This window comes from Harmonia axyridis, chromosome 6 (genome assembly GCF_914767665.1).
Source record: "Harmonia axyridis chromosome 6, icHarAxyr1.1, whole genome shotgun sequence".
Classification (NCBI taxonomy): Eukaryota; Metazoa; Arthropoda; class Insecta; order Coleoptera; family Coccinellidae; genus Harmonia; species Harmonia axyridis.
Window position 1 is genome coordinate 22,880,215 of NC_059506.1, and position 17,573 is coordinate 22,897,787.

Sequence of the window (17,573 nt, forward strand, 5' to 3'; positions counted from 1 at the left end):
CACCTTATTCCCAAGACTTTTTTGTTATTCGCACATATTTCCACAATTTGCTTCAGCAAACTACAGCAGGGGGTAACCATTGCAAACTTCCAAATATGTCCACCATATTTCCTCATCACAAACTGCGCATTAACTCCTTCAAATCTCTTTCACTCTATTTTTTTTTTTCGAGTAGGTAGGTATATGAATTTTCAACCCGTTTTTTTTAACAATTGTCAGATTAGCTATTTTTCGGACAACAGTAGATTTTTCTTTCTGTTTTTACCATTTTCAATTATCAATACAATAATTAAATCGGCATATATAACATTTTACCCATTTTTTGACTGAAATCTGTCGAAAAAATATGTTTTCGACTTGCGGATGTAGATTCTCTAAAAATCCATCGACTTTACATTCCACGAATCTATTTTTGCGTCAAATTATAAAATACTCTTTCGAACAGTAACTTAAAAAACGATACTTACCATACAAGAATCCCTCTGGGGGGTTAAAATCCAACAATCCTCTACATAACACTAAAAACAACGAATTTCACTGAAACACAACTCTCAAAATCCTCTGAACTCTTCGATAATCACAAGTCACATAACACTGGTGCTACTATCAACGACAAAACCCGAATTTGAGTTGTAGCGGCATACACAATGCACTTTCCTCGATTCGCACAGAATTTTTCAAAAATTTTCCGGTTTTTGAAAGCGCGGCAATAACCGAAATAACCCCTTTACGATCGCGCTTGTACGGTCACTGAGTTCGTTAGTGTTCGGAAGCAGAACTCCAGGAAAAACAGCTCGGCTTCGTTCGTTTACGGAAACGATCGGCAGGAGATCTATACTCGGGTTTAACCTGGGGTCTCTGGTTCTTTGTGCTTCTGTGTCCTCTCTTCTCGTGAGGCCAGACTTGTGTTGGGCTTGGGCAATACTTTTTGAAGTATCGATACTCTGAATCCTATAGTATTGATATTCGATACAATGAAAATCAAATATTTCATATTGTAGACATACACTTTAATACCTATTCGAATCTTAAAAATTGAAGAAAATATCAAAAGTCGACAACAAATTCCGAAATTGAGGAATCAAATTAGATATTGTTTTTGAAATATCTGCGGTTGGTTATGAATCCAATATTTTTTATATTCAAGAACAAGTACCTACCAAAGTTCAAAGTTTATCTTGTCAAAAATATCTAGGTTCCAGTAACTTAAAAAGCTACTTCAAGTTACTGTAACTAATAACTCCTATAAATAATTGTAATACTTTTTTCTGAGATAGGACTATTGAAAAATTAATTACTCTGAAACTATTGGGATGTAGAAAAATAATGTATTGAGTTGGTTTCAATTTTTACAGATATCGATATTTCAGAATTATCTTCACTGATTTTTTGCTTTCAAGATTCAGGGATTGTATTCTTGAGCTGAGAATAGTGTAACAACTGATTTTCTTATCGAATTCCATGTAAATATCGGAATTGAATGGACGGATGGATTGATAGATTTTTCATTCTATTTTCAGAGAGGTACTGTTATGGATTTTTTTTATTCAAAAGATAGTTTGAAAAGAAGAAGATTTGATTGATAGATATTTCAAAATTAGGTGACAGTGCCAGAGATATTCCACAGACGAAAAGAGCATCGAATTGAAAAAGAAAGATTTAAAATCCAGGATAGCGAGAAAACCATTAGAACGAGACGTCAAGAGAATAAATCAAATGAAAGGCAGAAGTTGTGAACCCAACTGGGAAAGAGTTTCGTATAGTTGTTACTAGAATATTAAAAAGTTGAAAATGTTTTATTTTTGTTTTTGGATCGGATTATCAAAATTTAATCTATTTTAAATTATAAAATAATAATCGATCCAAAGCAATTGGCGCCCAACGTGGGGCAAATTATCAATTAGTTATATCATCAATCTATTAAAAAAATGGAAACACGACGTAAAACGAAGATTAGAGAGGAGGAGGATGAAGAAAATACAGGTGGAAATTTGGAAATTAAATTAACATTTCATACAAATAATATGAAAGAAAATTTGATGAAAAATTTGGAAGGAAATTTGTAGAAAATGAAGGAAGAAATGAAGAATATTGGAAATAATTCAACTAAAATGAATGAGAAAGTTCGGAATAGATTGATGGAATTCAATGAAATGTTCAATACAAGGAAAAATAAAGTTCAAGAAGAATTTCTAACAAGTAGAAGAAAAAAGTGAAATATGTAAAAATTTGGAGAATTATGAAGCAAGAGAGAAGATAGAAGTTCACAATATGATAGAAAGAAGAAATTATATTGAACTCAAAATTAAACAAACTCAAGAAGAGTTGGAAAATATTGATGAAACAATGGAAAAATTGGAGGATGAAATAAAGATTTGTAAAGAAAATATAATGAATATTGAACGACAGGAGACAAATTTCTCAGAGAATATTAGAGAAGCAGTACTAGAATAAATGAACAGATATTTAAAAATACAAGAACCAAATCATTCATCGAATGCAGAGTGTATACAAAATTTTTGCAAGAACATTTCATCCAACAAATTCCCGAAGAATATTTCTGGAAAGAAATCGAACAAGACAATGTAAGAAAATAAAGGAGGAGGTTAAAAAAGAAAAATACAAGATACAAGAGCAAAAAAATGGGAAATAAGTTGAAAATTTGTTTCCATATGCGGAAATTTTTTTATTAATTTTTCAGATTTGAACAAATTTCGAGGGTTTTGTAAGGGACTTTTATTCAAAAAATAGTTTGAAAAGAATAAGATTTGATGAATATTTCAAAATTGAGTGCCAGTGCCGGACATTCCACAGACGAAAGAAGCATTGAATTGAGAAAGAAAGATTTAAAATCCAGGATAGATATTAGAAAGAAACGTCAAGAGAAAAAATCAAATGAAAGGCGGAATTTGTGTACCCAACTGAGAAAGAGTTTCGTATACATAATTGTTATCAGAATATTAAAAAGTAAAAAAGAAATTATTTTTGTTTTTGGATCGAATTATCAAAATTTATTATATTTTAAATTATAAAATAATAGTCAATCCAAACCAGTACCTACTACTTATTCCAAAACGGAAATTTTAAAAAATTCAAGGAAATTAAAATTATTTATCCTTGACTTGTCCTAACGGTTTTTTTATTGGAAATAATAGACGAATCTGAATTGTTCGAGATAATTTTGGAGTAGGATCGACTCCCATAATTTCCATATTTTCTGATTAAAAATTGAAAGCAATCAAAACACTGGATTCGATGGTGTTATTGATACTTAGAAATTGAAACTAAAAATATATTATAAAACATCTTTCATGTTATTTTGACAAATAATGCAGAATATATGAATCCCAAAATCGACAATTTCATTCGAGACATCTTACTCGTCAGCTAATTTTTTATTCAGTTCAGAACTGAGAATGACATTTCTGAGTAGTCTATCAAAATCGAATTTGTTAGAATTCTAAAGAAGAAGAAGAAATCATCTTTTCGCATATAACTAGTTTTGCCTAGTCATACACGGAAACGACTGCTTTAATTAGATATATATCTGAATGAGTGCCTCTTAATAGGGTCGCCGCCAAATATCTTAGCGCCCCGGCAAAATAAAATTTTGCCGACCTGCTTTGCCTAATCCATATGAATTTCTCTGGTATCTTCTGAATTTCATATGAAATCGTATTTTTTAACTTAAAATCACCTTTAACAATTCATTAAAGAACGTTTTGTCGATTTCATCAAAACACGTCCTGCATTGTTGAGAAGTACTACGCTCTATACTGAAGAGATGGAGTTTTTAAAGGTGCACTTCAGTATCTACTATTTGTATTTTCATATCTAATTGGGAGCGCCTTTTCGATTTCAATAAAATTAGCGCTTGGCAATTTTTTATTTTACAACAAAGAGTGGTATTTCCAATGAGAAATCTTCATTTTTTCGTCGAAAAGTAGAGTGCTGTTTTATCAACTGACTTTGCGCCCCTACAATTGGGCACCCCGGCAAAATATCCGGTATGCCGGTGCTGGCGAGGTCCTGTGCCTAAATGAAACTATTTCATGGTAGATAGCCCGAAAGGTCAAAAAAATAAAATTTGGTCATATTTCCTGCTGGACAAACTAGCTCAGTATGTAAAAATGTAAAAATCATATTATTCAACCCATAGCATACGAGCCCGTCAGATAGCTGGAAATCTACCACCATCGCACGTTGTTTCCAGAGCATGACGAGCGCCTCAGGCAATTCGAGAAGATAGCTGGAAATCTATAAAAAAGTGGCATTGCGATGGCCGGGAATCGAACCCGGATCAACTGCTTGGAAGGCAACTATGCTGACCATTACACCACCATCGCACGTTGTTTCCAGTGCATGATGAGCGCCTCAAGCAATTCGAGACGATAGCTGGAAATCCATGAAAAAAAGTGGCATTGCGATGGCCGGGAATCGAACCCGGATCAACTGCTTGGAAGGCAACTATGCTGACCATTACACCACCATCGCACGTTGTTTCCAGAACATGACGAGCGCCTCAGGCAATTCGAGACGATAGCTGGAAATCAATAAAAAAGTGGCATTGCGATGGCCGGGAATCGAACCCGGATCAACTGCTTGGAAGGCAACTATGCAGACCATTACACCACCATCGCACGTTGTTTCCAGTACATGACGAGCGCCTCAGGCAATTCGAGACGATAGCTGGAAATCAATAAAAAAGTGGCATTGCGATGGCCGGGAATCGAACCCGGATCAACTGCTTGGAAGGCAACTATGCTGACCATTACACCACCATCGCACGTTGTTTCCAGAGCATGACGAGCCCCTCAGGCAATTCGAGACGATAGCTGGAAATCAATAAAAAAGTGGCATTGCGATGGCCGGGAATCGAACCCGGATCAACTGCTTGGAAGGCAACTATGCTGACCATTACACCACCATCGCACGTTGTTTCCAGAGCATGACGAGCGCCTCAGGCAATTCGAGACGATAGCTGGAAATCAATAAAAAAGTGGCATTGCGATGGCCGGGAATCGAACCCGGATCAACTGCTTGGAAGGCAACTATGCTGACCATTACACCACCATCGCACGTTGTTTCCAGAGCATGACGAGCGCCTCAGGCAATTCGAGACGATAGCTGGAAATCAATAAAAAAGTGGCATTGCGATGGCCGGGAATCGAACCCGGATCAACTGCTTGGAAGGCAACTATGCTGACCATTACACCACCATCGCACGTTGTTTCCAGAGCATGACGAGCCCCTCAGGCAATTCGAGACGATAGCTGGAAATCAATAAAAAAGTGGCAATGCGATGGCCGGGAATCGAACCCGGATCAACTGCTTGGAAGGCAACTATGCTGACCATTACACCACCATCGCACGTTGTTTCCAGAGCATGACGAGCGCCTCAGGCAATTCGAGATGATAGCTGGAAATCAATAAAAAAGTGGCATTGCGATGGCCGGGAATCGAACCCGGATCAACTGCTTGGAAGGCAACTATGCTGACCATTACACCACCATCGCACGTTGTTTCCAGAGCATGACGAGCGCCTCAGGCAATTCGAGACGATAGCTGGAAATCAATAAAAAAGTGTCATTGCGATGGCCGGGAATCGAACCCGGATCAACTGCTTGGAAGGCAACTATGCTGACCATTACACCACCATCGCACGTTGTTTCCAGAGCATGACGAGCGCCTCAGGCAATTCGAGATGATAGCTGGAAATCAATAAAAAAGTGGCATTGCGATGGCCGGGAATCGAACCCGGATCAACTGCTTGGAAGGCAACTATGCTGACCATTACACCACCATCGCACGTTGTTTCCAGAGCATGACGAGCGCCTCAGGCAATTCGAGACGATAGCTGGAAATCAATAAAAAAGTGGCATTGCGATGGCCGGGAATCGAACCCGGATCAACTGCTTGGAAGGCAACTATGCTGACCATTACACCACCATCGCACGTTGTTTCCAGAGCATGACGAGCGCCTCAGGCAATTCGAGACGATAGCTGGAAATCAATAAAAAAAGTGGCATTGCGATGGCCGGGAATCGAACCCGGATCAACTGCTTGGAAGGCAACTATGCTGACCATTACACCACCATCGCACGTTGTTTCCAGAGCATGACGAGCCCCTCAGGCAATTCGAGACGATAGCTGGAAATCAATAAAAAAGTGGCATTGCGATGGCCGGGAATCGAACCCGGATCAACTGCTTGGAAGGCAACTATGCTGACCATTACACCACCATCGCACGTTGTTTCCAGAGCATGACGAGCGCCTCAGGCAATTCGAGACGATAGCTGGAAATCAATAAAAAAGTGGCATTGCGATGGCCGGGAATCGAACCCGGATCAACTGCTTGGAAGGCAACTATGCTGACCATTACACCACCATCGCACGTTGTTTCCAGAGCATGACGAGCGCCTCGGGCAATTCGAGACGATAGCTGGAAATCAATAAAAAAGTGGCATTGCGATGGCCGGGAATCGAACCCGGATCAACTGCTTGGAAGGCAACTATGCTGACCATTACACCACCATCGCACGTTGTTTCCAGAGCATGACGAGCCCCTCAGGCAATTCGAGATGATAGCTGGAAATCAATAAAAAAGTGGCATTGCGATGGCCGGGAATCGAACCCGGATCAACTGCTTGGAAGGCAACTATGCTGACCATTACACCACCATCGCACGTTGTTTCCAGAGCATGACGAGCCCCTCAGACAATTCGAGACGATAGCTGGAAATCAATAAAAAAGTGGCATTGCGATGGCCGGGAATCGAACCCGGATCAACTGCTTGGAAGGCAACTATGCTGACCATTACACCACCATCGCACGTTGTTTCCAGAGCATGACGAGCGCCTCAGGCAATTCGAGATGATAGCTGGAAATCAATAAAAAAGTGGCATTGCGATGGCCGGGAATCGAACCCGGATCAACTGCTTGGAAGGCAACTATGCTGACCATTACACCACCATCGCACGTTGTTTCCAGAGCATGACGAGCCCCTCAGGCAATTCGAGACGATAGCTGGAAATCAATAAAAAAGTGGCATTGCGATGGCCGGGAATCGAACCCGGATCAACTGCTTGGAAGGCAACTATGCTGACCATTACACCACCATCGCACGTTGTTTCCAGAGCATGACGAGCGCCTCAGGCAATTCGAGACGATAGCTGGAAATCAATAAAAAAGTGGCATTGCGATGGCCGGGAATCGAACCCGGATCAACTGCTTGGAAGGCAACTATGCTGACCATTACACCACCATCGCACGTTGTTTCCAGAGCATGACGAGCCCCTCAGGCAATTCGAGATGATAGCTGGAAATCAATAAAAAAGTGGCATTGCGATGGCCGGGAATCGAACCCGGATCAACTGCTTGGAAGGCAACTATGCTGACCATTACACCACCATCGCACGTTGTTTCCAGAGCATGACGAGCCCCTCAGACAATTCGAGACGATAGCTGGAAATCAATAAAAAAGTGGCATTGCGATGGCCGGGAATCGAACCCGGATCAACTGCTTGGAAGGCAACTATGCTGACCATTACACCACCATCGCACGTTGTTTCCAGAGCATGACGAGCCCCTCAGACAATTCGAGATGATAGCTGGAAATCAATAAAAAAGTGGCATTGCGATGGCCGGGAATCGAACCCGGATCAACTGCTTGGAAGGCAACTATGCTGACCATTACACCACCATCGCACGTTGTTTCCAGAGCATGACGAGCGCCTCAGGCAATTCGAGACGATAGCTGGAAATCAATAAAAAAAGTGGCATTGCGATGGCCGGGAATCGAACCCGGATCAACTGCTTGGAAGGCAACTATGCTGACCATTACACCACCATCGCACGTTGTTTCCAGAGCATGACGAGCGCCTCAGGCAATTCGAGACGATAGCTGGAAATCAATAAAAAAGTGGCATTGCGATGGCCGGGAATCGAACCCGGATCAACTGCTTGGAAGGCAACTATGCTGACCATTACACCACCATCGCACGTTGTTTCCAGAGCATGACGAGCGCCTCAGGCAATTCGAGACGATAGCTGGAAATCAATAAAAAAGTGGCATTGCGATGGCCGGGAATCGAACCCGGATCAACTGCTTGGAAGGCAACTATGCTGACCATTACACCACCATCGCACGTTGTTTCCAGAGCATGACGAGCGCCTCAGGCAATTCGAGACGATAGCTGGAAATCAATAAAAAAGTGGCATTGCGATGGCCGGGAATCGAACCCGGATCAACTGCTTGGAAGGCAACTATGCTGACCATTACACCACCATCGCACGTTGTTTCCAGAGCATGACGAGCCCCTCAGGCAATTCGAGACGATAGCTGGAAATCAATAAAAAAGTGGCAATGCGATGGCCGGGAATCGAACCCGGATCAACTGCTTGGAAGGCAACTATGCTGACCATTACACCACCATCGCACGTTGTTTCCAGAGCATGACGAGCGCCTCAGGCAATTCGAGATGATAGCTGGAAATCAATAAAAAAGTGGCATTGCGATGGCCGGGAATCGAACCCGGATCAACTGCTTGGAAGGCAACTATGCTGACCATTACACCACCATCGCACGTTGTTTCCAGAGCATGACGAGCGCCTCAGGCAATTCGAGACGATAGCTGGAAATCAATAAAAAAGTGGCATTGCGATGGCCGGGAATCGAACCCGGATCAACTGCTTGGAAGGCAACTATGCTGACCATTACACCACCATCGCACGTTGTTTCCAGAGCATGACGAGCGCCTCAGGCAATTCGAGATGATAGCTGGAAATCAATAAAAAAGTGGCATTGCGATGGCCGGGAATCGAACCCGGATCAACTGCTTGGAAGGCAACTATGCTGACCATTACACCACCATCGCACGTTGTTTCCAGAGCATGACGAGCCCCTCAGGCAATTCGAGACGATAGCTGGAAATCAATAAAAAAGTGGCATTGCGATGGCCGGGAATCGAACCCGGATCAACTGCTTGGAAGGCAACTATGCTGACCATTACACCACCATCGCACGTTGTTTCCAGAGCATGACGAGCGCCTCAGGCAATTCGAGACGATAGCTGGAAATCAATAAAAAAGTGGCATTGCGATGGCCGGGAATCGAACCCGGATCAACTGCTTGGAAGGCAACTATGCTGACCATTACACCACCATCGCACGTTGTTTCCAGAGCATGACGAGCGCCTCAGGCAATTCGAGATGATAGCTGGAAATCAATAAAAAAGTGGCATTGCGATGGCCGGGAATCGAACCCGGATCAACTGCTTGGAAGGCAACTATGCTGACCATTACACCACCATCGCACGTTGTTTCCAGAGCATGACGAGCCCCTCAGACAATTCGAGACGATAGCTGGAAATCAATAAAAAAGTGGCATTGCGATGGCCGGGAATCGAACCCGGATCAACTGCTTGGAAGGCAACTATGCTGACCATTACACCACCATCGCACGTTGTTTCCAGAGCATGACGAGCCCCTCAGACAATTCGAGATGATAGCTGGAAATCAATAAAAAAGTGGCATTGCGATGGCCGGGAATCGAACCCGGATCAACTGCTTGGAAGGCAACTATGCTGACCATTACACCACCATCGCACGTTGTTTCCAGAGCATGACGAGCGCCTCAGGCAATTCGAGACGATAGCTGGAAATCAATAAAAAAAGTGGCATTGCGATGGCCGGGAATCGAACCCGGATCAACTGCTTGGAAGGCAACTATGCTGACCATTACACCACCATCGCACGTTGTTTCCAGAGCATGACGAGCGCCTCAGGCAATTCGAGACGATAGCTGGAAATCAATAAAAAAGTGGCATTGCGATGGCCGGGAATCGAACCCGGATCAACTGCTTGGAAGGCAACTATGCTGACCATTACACCACCATCGCACGTTGTTTCCAGAGCATGACGAGCGCCTCAGGCAATTCGAGACGATAGCTGGAAATCAATAAAAAAGTGGCAATGCGATGGCCGGGAATCGAACCCGGATCAACTGCTTGGAAGGCAACTATGCTGACCATTACACCACCATCGCACGTTGTTTCCAGAGCATGACGAGCGCCTCAGGCAATTCGAGACGATAGCTGGAAATCAATAAAAAAGTGGCATTGCGATGGCCGGGAATCGAACCCGGATCAACTGCTTGGAAGGCAACTATGCTGACCATTACACCACCATCGCACGTTGTTTCCAGAGCATGACGAGCCCCTCAGGCAATTCGAGACGATAGCTGGAAATCAATAAAAAAGTGGCAATGCGATGGCCGGGAATCGAACCCGGATCAACTGCTTGGAAGGCAACTATGCTGACCATTACACCACCATCGCACGTTGTTTCCAGAGCATGACGAGCGCCTCAGGCAATTCGAGATGATAGCTGGAAATCAATAAAAAAGTGGCATTGCGATGGCCGGGAATCGAACCCGGATCAACTGCTTGGAAGGCAACTATGCTGACCATTACACCACCATCGCACGTTGTTTCCAGAGCATGACGAGCGCCTCAGGCAATTCGAGACGATAGCTGGAAATCAATAAAAAAGTGGCATTGCGATGGCCGGGAATCGAACCCGGATCAACTGCTTGGAAGGCAACTATGCTGACCATTACACCACCATCGCACGTTGTTTCCAGAGCATGACGAGCGCCTCAGGCAATTCGAGATGATAGCTGGAAATCAATAAAAAAGTGGCATTGCGATGGCCGGGAATCGAACCCGGATCAACTGCTTGGAAGGCAACTATGCTGACCATTACACCACCATCGCACGTTGTTTCCAGAGCATGACGAGCGCCTCAGGCAATTCGAGACGATAGCTGGAAATCAATAAAAAAGTGGCAATGCGATGGCCGGGAATCGAACCCGGATCAACTGCTTGGAAGGCAACTATGCTGACCATTACACCACCATCGCACGTTGTTTCCAGAGCATGACGAGCGCCTCAGGCAATTCGAGATGATAGCTGGAAATCAATAAAAAAGTGGCATTGCGATGGCCGGGAATCGAACCCGGATCAACTGCTTGGAAGGCAACTATGCTGACCATTACACCACCATCGCACGTTGTTTCCAGAGCATGACGAGCGCCTCAGGCAATTCGAGACGATAGCTGGAAATCAATAAAAAAAGTGGCATTGCGATGGCCGGGAATCGAACCCGGATCAACTGCTTGGAAGGCAACTATGCTGACCATTACACCACCATCGCACGTTGTTTCCAGAGCATGACGAGCGCCTCAGGCAATTCGAGACGATAGCTGGAAATCAATAAAAAAAGTGGCATTGCGATGGCCGGGAATCGAACCCGGATCAACTGCTTGGAAGGCAACTATGCTGACCATTACACCACCATCGCACGTTGTTTCCAGAGCATGACGAGCGCCTCAGGCAATTCGAGATGATAGCTGGAAATCAATAAAAAAGTGGCATTGCGATGGCCGGGAATCGAACCCGGATCAACTGCTTGGAAGGCAACTATGCTGACCATTACACCACCATCGCACGTTGTTTCCAGAGCATGACGAGCCCCTCAGACAATTCGAGACGATAGCTGGAAATCAATAAAAAAGTGGCATTGCGATGGCCGGGAATCGAACCCGGATCAACTGCTTGGAAGGCAACTATGCTGACCATTACACCACCATCGCACGTTGTTTCCAGAGCATGACGAGCCCCTCAGACAATTCGAGACGATAGCTGGAAATCAATAAAAAAGTGGCATTGCGATGGCCGGGAATCGAACCCGGATCAACTGCTTGGAAGGCAACTATGCTGACCATTACACCACCATCGCACGTTGTTTCCAGAGCATGACGAGCGCCTCAGGCAATTCGAGACGATAGCTGGAAATCAATAAAAAAAGTGGCATTGCGATGGCCGGGAATCGAACCCGGATCAACTGCTTGGAAGGCAACTATGCTGACCATTACACCACCATCGCACGTTGTTTTCAGAGCATGACGAGCGGCTCAGGCAATTCGAGACGATAACTGGAAATCTATAAAAAAAGTGGCATTGCGATGGCCGGGAATCGAACCCGGATCAACTGCTTGGAAGGCAACTATGCTGACCATTACACCACCATCGCACGTTGTTTCCAGAGCATGACGAGCCCCTCAGACTATTCGAGACGATAGCTGGAAATCAATAAAAAAGTGGCATTGCGATGGCCGGGAATCGAACCCGGATCAACTGCTTGGAAGGCAACTATGCTGACCATTACACCACCATCGCACGTTGTTTCCAGAGCATGACGAGCGCCTCAGGCAATTCGAGACGATAGCTGGAAATCAATAAAAAAAGTGGCATTGCGATGGCCGGGAATCGAACCCGGATCAACTGCTTGGAAGGCAACTATGCTGACCATTACACCACCATCGCACGTTGTTTTCAGAGCATGACGAGCGGCTCAGGCAATTCGAGACGATAACTGGAAATCTATAAAAAAAGTGGCATTGCGATGGCCGGGAATCGAACCCGGATCAACTGCTTGGAAGGCAACTATGCTGACCATTACACCACCATCGCACGTTGTTTCCATGGCATTACGAGCTGGAATTCAATAAAAAAGTGGCAAAGTGATGGCCGCACCACCATCGCACGTTGATTTTCTAAATTTCAAGCGCATAATGAAACTTCATTTAGTCGACTTAGATAATAATGAACGTATGTTCATTATCGCATGTGAAATGCCGAATATTAAACCAATTTTTTTCAATTAAGTTGAAGAGGAATGCAAAAAATAGGAAAATTTATGACTAGGAATTTCGACATGCAGGCATAATCAACTGCATAGCAGATACAGTTATGAAAATATGACTTGTACTTGAATGAACAAATATGTGGTTTTGATGTTTATTGTTCCACAATAACTGCACTACCAGCATGGGGGATATCCTTTGCAAATCCCAATTCCATACAATACCTATATCAATGCAAAGCTGGATGATAATAGGTAAATGCGGGAGCCTATCTTCCATTCTTATTCATCCATCGTTCACAACAAATATTAATTTTACTTTATATTTCGTTGTTTGTTATGTATAATGGACTAGTTTTCATTTTTTTGTTAAGGATTAATTCTAAAAATTTAAGTAAAATGAAACAAAAATGTGGAAGAATCATTGAAATATATCTAGAAATGAAAAAGTTATGGGACTTTGAAGTTGCGCTTGGAAGAATAATTTCATAGTACGTGTGAGTGTCGTGACGTCACACACTAGACGACAGGTATTCGCAGAGTGCTTACGAATTCATTGGTGTACAATCACTTGTGCCGTTCGTGTCGTGTTTTGTTCGTTAATCGTTACACGATGGCTGAAATAACTTACTATATACATACATATAAATTACTTTTTTCTCTTTTCACTTTTTACTCCTCACATAAATATGTTTTGCCATTGATAGACTTCAACAACCAGTACTCAACTACAAACTGTTTATGAAACGTTTTTTAAATAAATCATCGTTATAAGTTGAACCATGATGAAGCAAACTCAAAAGTAGATACTTACTTGAAAAGTTTAACTCCTTTTATTTCTGCAATAACATAAGATGGATTTGAAGAAAAAAACTCCATCACTGCGAATATATCTATTTTAGGCAAATTGTCATTTTGTCCTTTCACGAAGCCTTCTTCCATTATGGTGACATAAAAACAAAACTCGTGTTAAAACTACACTGTACAACTACAAACGGCGCGAGAGCCTTGGCGCGGCTAAGTATTTAAACGTAATTTATGGTGTAGCGATCACAGGCAAGAGCCGTGACGTCACAGACCAAAGACGTTCCGCGCTAAAATACGTAAATTTAAATAATCTATTTCTCAGTCATTTATTGATGGATTTTCAAAATTTTTTCACTGATTCATCAGTTTTGCTCTATATTTTAATTCTATCGTGTCAAATATAGTATTATCAACATCACTAAATAAGTCCATTGTATTAATACAGACAATATGATGTTAATATCTCGATTATGTGTGAACAAGCATGAACATAACCTCAAAATAAATCATAATATTATAAGTTGCTTTATTGATTTTCGAAAATCTAGATGTATTTCCTATAACAGAGAACTTGGACTTAACTAAGGAAATACATATAAATAACATAAATGTTTGCAGCTCCGTAAGTAGTCCATAAAGAAGCGTCAAGAAGGCTTAGCATAATCGTGACGGACATCTGTCATAAATCAGCCCAGAAATAGACATAAAAATAGGCACGAAAAAGGCCTACTGTGATACGGGATTATTATGTGGTTACACAAGATCGAAATAACTGTTGAATGATGACTTTTTTGAGGAGAAGAATGCATTGTGCCACATAGATTGAGGGAGTTTATATTTCCTTTTGTTTGATAAGACTGATAAGTAAACTGTTCTCATCAGGGCCACCGCCAGACAGTTTGGCGCCATGGCAAAATAAAATTTCGCCGCCCTGCTTTGCCTGATTTTTTTTTGGCAATATAGAGCTAATTCATTATAGGCAATAGTAAATACTACCTACCTATTTATCGGATATTGTTTGACTATTGAATTGTTTTGTTTTGTTATTCTTCAGAAAAAAACTGTTTTTGGCAACTGAGGGCTCTGTAGAAGGCAACTTTTCAAGTGACAGTGACAGAATTTTTTTTTGGTGAGCTCTTGGTAGTTCAGCAAAATAAAAAAAAAATTTTGGCCCAAACATTTATGTGGTAAACCTCAGGAGAATGCAAATTTTTATAAAATCCTGTTAGAAAGCTGTGACAATAAATTAATTATGAGTTTTTTCACTGATTTACACAATGTGTATCGAATATTAATGAAGATTCAATAAACTGCTATAATCATCACAAAAAGTCGGACTACAATAAACACTCTAAATCTCGAAAACAAAGCATTTGCGGGCTTTTTCTTTTTTTCTCAAATCTATGCAATAGATCTCTCATTTTCCTTTGTTCTTTCAATTCAGGAGACCCTGTATATAAGACGATATAGGTATTAAAATTGAGAACCCTCAATTGTGATATCTCTATAATATACTCAATAACAACTCAAAAAACCATTCAAGATTTCACATAAAATGATGTGGAATGCTACTACTAAAGAAAAGCATTTCAGTTGAAGTTTTTCTTTCTCATTTAATCCCATATTTGATGCAACGAAGACGTGATAAACTAGGATAATATCTATTCTGGTAACCGAAGTCGCTGATGAATTCACCAACTGAATAAATAAGTGATTCAATCTGAGTTGAACAAAACCCATTTTTTCTATTCAAAGTTTGTATGTTACATAACACCAATCTTGAAAGAGGACTTCCACGAATTCTCGTTGTTTTTTATGTGGACTCTTAATTTCATACTACACTAATCTCATCCTTTTCTGTCTCGTGAGAAAGATTCGCTTTTTCATCCTTGCGGACGTCTAGCTGGGGAGACAGTGGCGTCCCGTGGAATCAGATGAGTCAGGTTTGAACAAAATATTTTCGAAACTGATGGATGTTTTCAATAAAGCGCGGGTTGGTATTATCCTGAATAGCATTGACATACATAAGGATATATCAATAATAGTACAAGACACAATAAAGAAATGGTGAAATAGATTGAAAGTATTGTAATATTTACTGAAATTGTGTATGAAACAATACTTTTGATGAATGTCCTCCTGATTAGTCTTGCACATAAGCCATTATTTAGCAAAATCATCAAGTCTGTGAAGTCTACTGGACTCCACAGGTTTCAAGTTGAAAATTAGTCGGATTATCTTCTTTTGAGCAATAAAATCTGCATTGCTAAATGAAGATTCACTCCATAAAACTATGATAACGAAGTTCTATGAAGTGATTCAGTTGAATCACTTCATAGACACCCTCAAATTTATCTCACCTCAAATTTATAGTTATAAATTTGAGGTGAATATATAGAGGGTGTCTACTTCAAAAGTCCAAAACTTCAAGGCTAGATTCTACATATTGACGGTAATTCTTCAATTCAACATGTTGTGTTTTAACGAGATATCTCAATTTTTTTTATAAAATCATTCACACTCCAGTTATCCTTGTAGCCTCAACGAATTTGATCACATATCTCAAAAGCATGATATTGGATATAACACAAGAATTTTTTCGTGCTAAAAAATTTCTTACTGCAGACGTGGTAAGCAGCTAAACATAACAATTCTCAGGTGAATATCAATCTAATAGGTTTATCTATGAAAAATGAATAGTTGTGAACATGTTTTCTATTCAGTAAAAACTACCCTATTTAGTGATCTTTCGAATTACTTATCAACTTTGGTACTACCTGCTTGTTTTCTGACTCAATATCTTGGCTAAAATGATAACAACAAAAATAAGAAATTATTAAAATCTGATTTTCTTCCATTTTGAAGCTGTTAATGATTGAATTAGTTACTTTATCTGATGGAATATGGAGCTCTCACTAGAACTGTTAATTTATATGTCGGGTCAAACGAATGAAATAAATTTTATTAATACATAATATAAGAAAAAAGTTAAAACAGAGGACAAAATGCTGAAAAAATTCGCTATAAATAATTAGACAATTAACTCATTGCAAAAGTTCAAAATATCTACCACCTTGTTCAATACATTTCACACATCGTTTTTTTACTGAATCTATATACAACTCTGAGTAGTTCAAAACATTTCTGACCCATTTCTGCTCAACACAATTTGTTTCTATATATCAGATCATTTCGTCTCGAGTTGGAACGCGTATTTGATAAACTTTTTTTTAATGTATTCCAGGCATAAAAATCCAAAGGAGTAAGATCAGGACTCATTAGTGGCCATCCTAATGAACTGTACCTTCCAATCCATTGTTCTCCGGAAGAAGATGGCCACCAAGTAGCCCTGATATTTCTCCTTTGGATTTTTATCAAATACTTGTTCAAACTCGAGATGATCTGATGAATAGACCAAATTGTTTTTTACAAAAAGGGATCAGAAACGTTCTGAACTACGCACGGTTATAGATTCTTCGTAAAAGTCAATAGGTAACATTGACCGTGGTCCTTCCTGTATACTTCCTCATTCTTTTGTATGATATTTGAGAATATTTATCTTAACGTTTCAAATAACTACAAACCCCACAACAAGAGAAAAAAAATGAATTTCCCATTAATATTCTGTTGATCCTAATGAAAATAGGTGACACCCATTTTTTTCTTTCTAAAAAATAAAAAAACCGCAACGAGATCACATCGAATTGACTTTTACAAGAAAACGAAGCTTGAAGGCAGGTTATTTCGGGTACGCCACTGGCCACTTGCCTGCAGTTTATAACCAGTTTCGAGCCGTACTATACGATAAAAATCCTTCCTCTCTTTCGCTCTTTAGAAGCCCGCTTTTGTGTTTCCCTTTTCTTTTTGCATCCCTGAAATCGGATGTTCTATCCATCTTTTTTTCGTCATTTTAAGACTCCCACGTAGTCCTGTCTTTGTCTTCGGCGTGGGGGAATTTCATTCTAACCATTAAATTTTATGTGACCATGTCGCTGGCTCGAGGTTCCACATACGTTTCTTCACAGTCGACTTGATCGCATATAGAAACAATCATTTAGTAC

General features: G+C 41.0%; 1 protein-coding gene and 43 non-coding genes across 45 annotated transcripts in view; all 44 read right to left on the reverse strand.

Moving 5' to 3' along the window:
• LOC123682980 (protein winged eye) overlaps positions 1-757 on the reverse strand; it is a 186,377-nt gene extending 185,620 nt beyond the window's left edge. For both annotated transcript variants that reach the window (XM_045621842.1, XM_045621843.1), the window contains exon 1: positions 468-757. In XM_045621842.1, the coding sequence (XP_045477798.1) occupies positions 468-470 (3 nt within the window). In that variant the 5' untranslated portion in view covers positions 471-757. The remainder of the gene's footprint in view (positions 1-467) is intronic.
• A 3,517-nt stretch (positions 758-4,274) lies between these two features.
• Trnag-ucc lies at positions 4,275-4,346 on the reverse strand. Its single transcript has one exon. It is a non-coding gene; the product is annotated as a tRNA-Gly (tRNA).
• A 76-nt stretch (positions 4,347-4,422) lies between these two features.
• Trnag-ucc lies at positions 4,423-4,494 on the reverse strand. The gene has a single exon. It is a non-coding gene; the product is annotated as a tRNA-Gly (tRNA).
• A 220-nt stretch (positions 4,495-4,714) lies between these two features.
• On the reverse strand, positions 4,715-4,786 carry Trnag-ucc. The gene has a single exon. It is a non-coding gene; the product is annotated as a tRNA-Gly (tRNA).
• A 74-nt stretch (positions 4,787-4,860) lies between these two features.
• On the reverse strand, positions 4,861-4,932 carry Trnag-ucc. Its single transcript has one exon. It is a non-coding gene; the product is annotated as a tRNA-Gly (tRNA).
• Positions 4,933-5,006: 74 nt separating this feature from the next.
• Positions 5,007-5,078, reverse strand: Trnag-ucc. Its single transcript has one exon. It is a non-coding gene; the product is annotated as a tRNA-Gly (tRNA).
• A 74-nt stretch (positions 5,079-5,152) lies between these two features.
• Positions 5,153-5,224, reverse strand: Trnag-ucc. The gene has a single exon. It is a non-coding gene; the product is annotated as a tRNA-Gly (tRNA).
• A 74-nt stretch (positions 5,225-5,298) lies between these two features.
• On the reverse strand, positions 5,299-5,370 carry Trnag-ucc. Its single transcript has one exon. It is a non-coding gene; the product is annotated as a tRNA-Gly (tRNA).
• A 74-nt stretch (positions 5,371-5,444) lies between these two features.
• Positions 5,445-5,516, reverse strand: Trnag-ucc. The gene has a single exon. It is a non-coding gene; the product is annotated as a tRNA-Gly (tRNA).
• Positions 5,517-5,590: 74 nt separating this feature from the next.
• On the reverse strand, positions 5,591-5,662 carry Trnag-ucc. Its single transcript has one exon. It is a non-coding gene; the product is annotated as a tRNA-Gly (tRNA).
• A 74-nt stretch (positions 5,663-5,736) lies between these two features.
• On the reverse strand, positions 5,737-5,808 carry Trnag-ucc. Its single transcript has one exon. It is a non-coding gene; the product is annotated as a tRNA-Gly (tRNA).
• Positions 5,809-5,882: 74 nt separating this feature from the next.
• On the reverse strand, positions 5,883-5,954 carry Trnag-ucc. The gene has a single exon. It is a non-coding gene; the product is annotated as a tRNA-Gly (tRNA).
• Positions 5,955-6,029: 75 nt separating this feature from the next.
• Trnag-ucc lies at positions 6,030-6,101 on the reverse strand. The gene has a single exon. It is a non-coding gene; the product is annotated as a tRNA-Gly (tRNA).
• Positions 6,102-6,175: 74 nt separating this feature from the next.
• On the reverse strand, positions 6,176-6,247 carry Trnag-ucc. The gene has a single exon. It is a non-coding gene; the product is annotated as a tRNA-Gly (tRNA).
• Positions 6,248-6,321: 74 nt separating this feature from the next.
• Positions 6,322-6,393, reverse strand: Trnag-ucc. The gene has a single exon. It is a non-coding gene; the product is annotated as a tRNA-Gly (tRNA).
• Positions 6,394-6,467: 74 nt separating this feature from the next.
• On the reverse strand, positions 6,468-6,539 carry Trnag-ucc. The gene has a single exon. It is a non-coding gene; the product is annotated as a tRNA-Gly (tRNA).
• A 74-nt stretch (positions 6,540-6,613) lies between these two features.
• On the reverse strand, positions 6,614-6,685 carry Trnag-ucc. Its single transcript has one exon. It is a non-coding gene; the product is annotated as a tRNA-Gly (tRNA).
• A 74-nt stretch (positions 6,686-6,759) lies between these two features.
• On the reverse strand, positions 6,760-6,831 carry Trnag-ucc. The gene has a single exon. It is a non-coding gene; the product is annotated as a tRNA-Gly (tRNA).
• Positions 6,832-6,905: 74 nt separating this feature from the next.
• Positions 6,906-6,977, reverse strand: Trnag-ucc. The gene has a single exon. It is a non-coding gene; the product is annotated as a tRNA-Gly (tRNA).
• Positions 6,978-7,051: 74 nt separating this feature from the next.
• On the reverse strand, positions 7,052-7,123 carry Trnag-ucc. Its single transcript has one exon. It is a non-coding gene; the product is annotated as a tRNA-Gly (tRNA).
• Positions 7,124-7,197: 74 nt separating this feature from the next.
• Trnag-ucc lies at positions 7,198-7,269 on the reverse strand. The gene has a single exon. It is a non-coding gene; the product is annotated as a tRNA-Gly (tRNA).
• Positions 7,270-7,343: 74 nt separating this feature from the next.
• On the reverse strand, positions 7,344-7,415 carry Trnag-ucc. The gene has a single exon. It is a non-coding gene; the product is annotated as a tRNA-Gly (tRNA).
• A 74-nt stretch (positions 7,416-7,489) lies between these two features.
• On the reverse strand, positions 7,490-7,561 carry Trnag-ucc. The gene has a single exon. It is a non-coding gene; the product is annotated as a tRNA-Gly (tRNA).
• Positions 7,562-7,635: 74 nt separating this feature from the next.
• Positions 7,636-7,707, reverse strand: Trnag-ucc. Its single transcript has one exon. It is a non-coding gene; the product is annotated as a tRNA-Gly (tRNA).
• Positions 7,708-7,782: 75 nt separating this feature from the next.
• Trnag-ucc lies at positions 7,783-7,854 on the reverse strand. Its single transcript has one exon. It is a non-coding gene; the product is annotated as a tRNA-Gly (tRNA).
• Positions 7,855-7,928: 74 nt separating this feature from the next.
• On the reverse strand, positions 7,929-8,000 carry Trnag-ucc. The gene has a single exon. It is a non-coding gene; the product is annotated as a tRNA-Gly (tRNA).
• Positions 8,001-8,074: 74 nt separating this feature from the next.
• Positions 8,075-8,146, reverse strand: Trnag-ucc. Its single transcript has one exon. It is a non-coding gene; the product is annotated as a tRNA-Gly (tRNA).
• A 74-nt stretch (positions 8,147-8,220) lies between these two features.
• Trnag-ucc lies at positions 8,221-8,292 on the reverse strand. Its single transcript has one exon. It is a non-coding gene; the product is annotated as a tRNA-Gly (tRNA).
• Positions 8,293-8,366: 74 nt separating this feature from the next.
• On the reverse strand, positions 8,367-8,438 carry Trnag-ucc. Its single transcript has one exon. It is a non-coding gene; the product is annotated as a tRNA-Gly (tRNA).
• A 74-nt stretch (positions 8,439-8,512) lies between these two features.
• On the reverse strand, positions 8,513-8,584 carry Trnag-ucc. The gene has a single exon. It is a non-coding gene; the product is annotated as a tRNA-Gly (tRNA).
• A 74-nt stretch (positions 8,585-8,658) lies between these two features.
• On the reverse strand, positions 8,659-8,730 carry Trnag-ucc. Its single transcript has one exon. It is a non-coding gene; the product is annotated as a tRNA-Gly (tRNA).
• A 74-nt stretch (positions 8,731-8,804) lies between these two features.
• On the reverse strand, positions 8,805-8,876 carry Trnag-ucc. The gene has a single exon. It is a non-coding gene; the product is annotated as a tRNA-Gly (tRNA).
• Positions 8,877-8,950: 74 nt separating this feature from the next.
• Trnag-ucc lies at positions 8,951-9,022 on the reverse strand. The gene has a single exon. It is a non-coding gene; the product is annotated as a tRNA-Gly (tRNA).
• A 74-nt stretch (positions 9,023-9,096) lies between these two features.
• On the reverse strand, positions 9,097-9,168 carry Trnag-ucc. Its single transcript has one exon. It is a non-coding gene; the product is annotated as a tRNA-Gly (tRNA).
• Positions 9,169-9,242: 74 nt separating this feature from the next.
• Positions 9,243-9,314, reverse strand: Trnag-ucc. The gene has a single exon. It is a non-coding gene; the product is annotated as a tRNA-Gly (tRNA).
• Positions 9,315-9,388: 74 nt separating this feature from the next.
• Positions 9,389-9,460, reverse strand: Trnag-ucc. The gene has a single exon. It is a non-coding gene; the product is annotated as a tRNA-Gly (tRNA).
• A 74-nt stretch (positions 9,461-9,534) lies between these two features.
• Trnag-ucc lies at positions 9,535-9,606 on the reverse strand. The gene has a single exon. It is a non-coding gene; the product is annotated as a tRNA-Gly (tRNA).
• A 75-nt stretch (positions 9,607-9,681) lies between these two features.
• Positions 9,682-9,753, reverse strand: Trnag-ucc. The gene has a single exon. It is a non-coding gene; the product is annotated as a tRNA-Gly (tRNA).
• Positions 9,754-9,827: 74 nt separating this feature from the next.
• On the reverse strand, positions 9,828-9,899 carry Trnag-ucc. Its single transcript has one exon. It is a non-coding gene; the product is annotated as a tRNA-Gly (tRNA).
• A 74-nt stretch (positions 9,900-9,973) lies between these two features.
• Trnag-ucc lies at positions 9,974-10,045 on the reverse strand. Its single transcript has one exon. It is a non-coding gene; the product is annotated as a tRNA-Gly (tRNA).
• Positions 10,046-10,119: 74 nt separating this feature from the next.
• On the reverse strand, positions 10,120-10,191 carry Trnag-ucc. The gene has a single exon. It is a non-coding gene; the product is annotated as a tRNA-Gly (tRNA).
• Positions 10,192-10,265: 74 nt separating this feature from the next.
• Trnag-ucc lies at positions 10,266-10,337 on the reverse strand. Its single transcript has one exon. It is a non-coding gene; the product is annotated as a tRNA-Gly (tRNA).
• Positions 10,338-10,411: 74 nt separating this feature from the next.
• Positions 10,412-10,483, reverse strand: Trnag-ucc. Its single transcript has one exon. It is a non-coding gene; the product is annotated as a tRNA-Gly (tRNA).
• A 74-nt stretch (positions 10,484-10,557) lies between these two features.
• Trnag-ucc lies at positions 10,558-10,629 on the reverse strand. The gene has a single exon. It is a non-coding gene; the product is annotated as a tRNA-Gly (tRNA).
• Positions 10,630-17,573: the final 6,944 nt, after the last annotated feature.